The sequence below is a fragment of the Carlito syrichta genome, unplaced genomic scaffold (assembly GCF_000164805.1).
Source record: "Carlito syrichta isolate Samal-C Ts95f unplaced genomic scaffold, Tarsius_syrichta-2.0.1 Scaffold308114, whole genome shotgun sequence".
Taxonomy (NCBI): domain Eukaryota; kingdom Metazoa; phylum Chordata; class Mammalia; order Primates; family Tarsiidae; genus Carlito; species Carlito syrichta.
In genome coordinates, this window is record NW_007252210.1 from 1,035,877 (window position 1) to 1,041,876 (window position 6,000).

The 6,000-nt window shown below is 37.9% G+C and overlaps 1 protein-coding gene across 1 annotated transcript in view; it reads right to left on the reverse strand.

The window, feature by feature from the left end:
* SYNE1 (spectrin repeat containing nuclear envelope protein 1) overlaps window positions 1-6,000 on the reverse strand; it is a 391,665-nt gene that overhangs the window by 220,753 nt on the left and 164,912 nt on the right. Inside the window, exons 64-67 of the mRNA XM_021716025.1 lie at window positions 5,568-5,894; window positions 4,110-4,262; window positions 3,658-3,825; window positions 1,163-1,339 (exon numbers count right to left, since the gene is read on the reverse strand). Of these exons, the coding sequence (XP_021571700.1) occupies window positions 1,163-1,339; window positions 3,658-3,825; window positions 4,110-4,262; window positions 5,568-5,894 (825 nt within the window). The remainder of the gene's footprint in view (window positions 1-1,162; window positions 1,340-3,657; window positions 3,826-4,109; window positions 4,263-5,567; window positions 5,895-6,000) is intronic.

Sequence of the window (6,000 nt, forward strand, 5' to 3'; positions counted from 1 at the left end):
GCTCTCACTCATAAGCAGACCCTGAACATTTACCATAATACTATAAGAAAGAGACTGGCAGTAGCAGGACACTGCCAGGGAAGGGAGGAGGGGCACATAACATCAATAAGGGTACCTGATCTCAAACCAGGCAAAGTGGGGACCAAAAGGAGGCCCAAACTTTACCTGTATGATGACCATTTGTATATCTAAACCTGAATTGTACCCCACATCTTTAAAAGAAAAAAATTAAAAGAAGACCTACAAAAGTTTGTAAAAACTTTTTGCAATGTCATTCTAGAATATGCCAGGTGCAGTGGCTCACGCTTATTATCCCAGCACTTTAGGAGGCCAAGATAGGAGGATTATCTGAGCCCAGGAGTTCAAGACCAGCCTGGGCAACATGGTGAGGCCTCTCTACAATTTTTTAAAAATTAGCTGGGTATGGTGGTGCTCACCTGTAATCCCAGCTACTAGGGAGGCTGAGGTGGAAGGATCACCTGAGCCCAAGGCTGTGGTAACTGTGATCATACCACTGCACTCCAGCCTATGCAACAGAGTGAGGCTCCAACTCAAAAAAAAAAATCTAGAATAATAAAAAGCAATTCACTTATTTTACTGTTTTTATTAAAAGAGTAATTCTTATACATTTTAGACTTCTTTCTATTACCGTAAGTGTCCTGTTTTAGTGGATACACTAATTTAAATATAAGTCAAAATTAGTACTTACTCCTTCACAGTTTCTATATGAATGCACAAAAATACTGCACCAGATTAGAATTTACACTACACACAATTAAAAAGAAAATAATGATCAAAATTATGAGATAAGTTTATTATGTTACAGAATAAGTGATGAATTAGAGAGGAGTATTGCTAGTGTGCAAATAAAACAAACAAATCAACTTTTAACAAAGTTTTTAATAATCAATTCATGGAATTAATGAATTGGATAAAACTGAATGTCTGAGATTCACTGCTTAGTCATATCAACCAAATGCACAACACTTTAGTTCTGGGTTCACATAGTGACTGTGAAATCTGTCCTCTTGTTTCCTGGCTGGCAACATACCAAAACCATCCCAAAGATCTAAACATCAATCCCATTTATGAAAAATCTCTATAGAATACACAGCCTGTCTCCACAATTCATCGTCCTCATAGAATGTCTGGTGGTACTCACCCTCTGAGCTGTACTGCAGATTGCCGAATAACTATCCTTTGTGCCCTGCAAATGAGCGTGCACATTTTGTTTAAGTTTTGCTTGCAGGTGGTCTGCACATTGGCCAATCAAAGTGTCTCCTTTAATTTTAAGGTTGTTCAAACGATCTTCAAAGCCAGCAATTTCTTCCATCATTGCCTGCAAAAATGAAACCAATCCAGAATTCTCATAATTCCACTTAATTCTAAATAATTTTTTTTTTTTTTTTTGAGTTGGAGTCTCACTCTGTCACCCAGACTGGAGTGCAGTGGCCACTCCTGGCTACTGCAGCCTCGACTTGCTGGGCTCTGGCGATCCTTCTGCCTCAGCCTTCCAAGTAGCTGGAACTACAGGCGCACGCTACCTGGCTAATTTTTTTTATTTATTGTAGAGATGAGGTCTCGCCAAGTTGCCCAGGCAGGTCTCGAACCCGCGGGCTCAGGCAATCCACTCACCTCAGCCTCCCAAAGGCACGGGATTACAGGCTGAGCCACAGAGCCCGGCTATTTCTAAATAATTTATTAATCAAAGTATAATATAGATAATTTCACTGTCTAATATATTTTTTAAAAAAATTTTGTGTTCAATTACAAATTAAATGAAAACAAAAGCATATGTATGTTTTCAGAGATAATCCAATGGAAAGAGTGAATAAGTTTAAGGGATAAATTACATAGTGAATGAGAAATAATCTTTAAGATTAGAGTGTGTTCGCGGCTAACCTTAGAAAGATATCTGCTCCATGCCATTATTACCAGAGAAAAAATGTTCGTATATTTTTCAGCTCTCTAGGTTATAATTCTGGTATAATTTTTATCTAAAACAATCTAATTAGCATTTCATCTAATTTACCTAATATCTAATATCTAGCCTCTATAATAAACTAATTATAATTATTAATTTGTGTAATGTCTAATTTATATCTAGTAATATTTATATTAATGAAAATAGCACTTACACTTATCATTTATTAAGTATTAGTATCTGCTATGTCCAGGAATTATATATAAGCCCTGGTAAATGTGTATTATCATGGTTTTTTAGAAAGGATACTGAAGCACAGAGAGGTTATAAAACAAAGTCACACAACTAATAAGTGGCAGAGCCGCAGGTTTTGGACATAGCTGTGCCTGATTTTAGTTCATACCACTATACCCACATGTGTTCTATAGAGAACATTCTCATAGATTACTCAGGGAGGAGCAACTAACTTTTTCAAATCAGCTTTTAATTTCTTTATTGCTATACAATGTTAAAGACAAATGACACATCCCAACACAAGGTTGATTGGGTTGAAACATCATTATAACCTAAGGAAACCTGGGTATTCCCTCAGCAGTCCAGGGTCCACTACTTTTTCCAATGGTTCTGAGTTAGTGGTTATTATATACACTCAGCTAAAAAGAACCATTTGTCTTTGAGATGAAATAGAACAACTACACCATTAGGTAACTGACAGGACAGACTACCTACTGGGTTGGTACCTCCTCAGTACCTAGCAGAAGGTATCAACTAGTGATTTTTCTATCCACATTTGTTAAGTAAAATCTTTTCCTACAGGCAGAACTGCTAAGACCAAAGAGGTTAACTATCTTCCCTAAGACACACTATTAGACACTGACTACGGCATAACTAAAATTGTTTTCCATTAAGAGCACAAATAAGTTGTTCCATAAAATCATGACCATATTACATCTGTCATTTGGTTGACAAGTTACTAAAATTACATATTAATAAAGACAAGATTTCCCCATATCAGTGTTAAGTTTGTAAACTTTCTGGTTTACAAAATGCCTTCTCATACATTATGTCATGTGATTACAACAGTTATGAGATGGACGGGTATTGTTATAATCCTGAAGGATAAAAGGGAGAAAAAGAAAACTGAGATAGGGAAGGGAAGAGTCCTGTCTAGTATTAGAGACTTTCTAATTACTAGTCATGTATCCTGTCTTTGGATGTACTTTTCTAAAATGGACTAGGATAAAACTATTAGCTGAGAAAAATGTATCAATGTGTTCAGGCATTGAATGACAGGATTCAGTGGTTCTGTTTTATTTTTATTAATTATTATTATTATTTTCTTTTTTGGTCACAGATAAGGTCTTGCTCTGTGGACCAGGCAGGAGTAGCACAATCATGGAGCTTCAACTCCCTGAGTAGTAGCTGGGACTTCAGGCTGATCTTTAACTCTTGGGCTCAACCTCAACCTATCCTCCTGACTTGGCCTCCCAAAGTGCTGGGATTATAGGCATGAGCCATGACTCCCGGCCCAACGGTCCTAGATTCACTTGAACTTGATTCAAATTCAACTGTTTTCAATGCTCAGATATGCTTGAGATTCAGACCTGATTCTTTAGGTATAGCTATTATAATACAGATATGCACACACACACACACACACACACACACACACACACACAGAGAGGCAGGGCTGGTAAAGCCATCCGTGGTCAGGCTTTAGAGGTTAGGTGTACCTTGTGGTGGGCCAATTGCTGGGTAATTGTCTCCAGACTGCTTGTCTCCAGGAGGTCAGGTGCCACGAGCCTGCCAGACATCTGCAGAAGCCACTTTTCTACCTCTTGAAGCTCACTGTTGTAGTCTTCATGGTCTTTGACTTTTGCCTCCAGGCTGAAGACATGCTCCTGTAAAACCAGGTGCCCATTAGAGGTAAAATTCGAGTGAAAGCCTACTCAAAACTATTCTGTATCTAAAAAAAAAAGCCCAGTGCAACTCATAGGGTAGGTAGAGTTACTTACATCAGAAAACTACTCAAAATGATAAAAACATAGTATTCATGCCAATTAAATACCATCTGAATAAAAGGAAAAATACTGACCTATACCAGCCTTTAAAATTATGTAATAGGAGAAAGGAGTCAGGGCACACATTTTGTCAAATGAACACTGAATCTCTGGTCTCGCCTTACCTTTGCTACACTGCAGAGGGCCTGGTAATCACTTTGAAGTGTATCTATTTTGTCCTTCAATGTAGCATCCTGCACCAATTCCAGAAGAGCTTCTCCTTTCTCTCTCACTGATTTTACTGATGGTTCATGAGACAGCACCATTTGTTGAAGGGCCTTGAATTACAAAGAAAGAAAAAGAGCCAGCTCATCTTTGTGAATAAGAGGAATGTGTGTGTGTGTGTGTGTGTGTGTGTGTGTGTGTGTGTGTGTGTGTGTGTGTGTATTTGTGGTGTGCATGAGATGATCCCCCTCAAAGAAAGATCTGGGACATATTTTATGAATCAATCAGTGCAAGACATTAAGGAGAGAATGATCTATTATGGCTAACACGGTTTTTAAATATAGAAGAATAGTTACACATCAAATAGCCCTTCATGTGTGGAGAAGGAAGGATGAGAAAGAATTACAATTTAATATAGTTCTTATTTTTGGCTTCCAGCTTATTTCCTTCAGCAGAGAAAAAAATCCCAACTTAAGATGAAGGAGTAAGGCCATTATCTTTTGATTTTGAAGTCATGAAGTCAGTTTTAGCTTGAGCTAGATGTGGAGTTAAAGAGAACTATTACAGTTTCAACTTTGCTGAGATAGGCTGAAAGTGCGATTTATATATATCAAGGACGCAGGGGGAAAGGGGAGGGTGGTAGAAAAGGTTACGATTCTTCTGTGGCATCTTCAAAGACAGGCTGTCAGGCTTGGCAAAGAAGCCAAGGACAGAAATAGGCATTGGTTAGAGGAGGCATTCATAAAAGCTTCCGACAGGAAAAGTTACCACACTGTAATTAAAGACTGTCACTAAAGACTCCTGATCAAATTCACAACACATATTATTCCACTTATAAGCTCTGACAATTGCGTCAAAAAATTTGAGCATGTGAAGTACTTGTATCTATATCATGTATTGTTATATCTATACCACTATTCTTTCAAAAATTAATTTCTAAGATGTGTAGCTATGGCTTACTAATTATAACCTATTTTCTTACAAATATCATTTTTAATTTACCGTTGGTCTACTTCTGGCCATTGGATATCAGAGGATAAAAGGAAGCTCTACATGAGACAGATAAAACCTATAGGTGTGGGATCCTAATGCCAGTAAGATTTAAATAGAGGACCCATATTATACATGGATCACACTGTCAGAAAAGAGCTCCATTGATTGATTGATATATACAATTAACAAGTTCATTAATACAATCTTCACATATCAGATCCCTGAATAGAAGAATAACTCTAAAGTAGTGTATTTAACCAAATAAATCTTCACTGATCATGGCATCACAGGCCACCGGTAGAAAAGACATGTGGGGGAAGTTTTTCAGCACTCATGATGGATGATATACACAAGAAATCATCTCTCTCCCAGGTGGTCTCTGCATGACCTCTGCATGCTTCTGTTAAAGAGTAACAACGTGTTACCTTGTATTTAGATAATTGAGCTTTTTTCTCGTATAATTCCATTTTGGGTTCTTCGGGACTATGTAGGATTTCCTGGTATTCTGCTATCCACTGTGTCAACGATTTACATTTATCAGAGAATTCTTTTGCTAAATGAAGACCTTTCTCTAGGGTCATGTGCTCTTTCCGGACAGTGCTGGTCAGTTCCTTCAATTGCTCCACGTGATCAGTGATCTCCTTTCTTAATGTCTCAGCCTCGCCTTCCTCCAAGTATGCAAGCGCCCGTTCTCCTTTCTCTCGGGCCGATTTCAGCAAACTATGGCCTTTCTCCATGTCTTTCAGTAAAACCTGAACAAAAGAGTGAGTAAGAAGCAAAAATAGACTGAGTCTTATTGCTTTTCCTTTTTTTTTTTTTTTTTTAAAGGCTTTAAGCCGGGCTCGGTGGCTCAGCCTA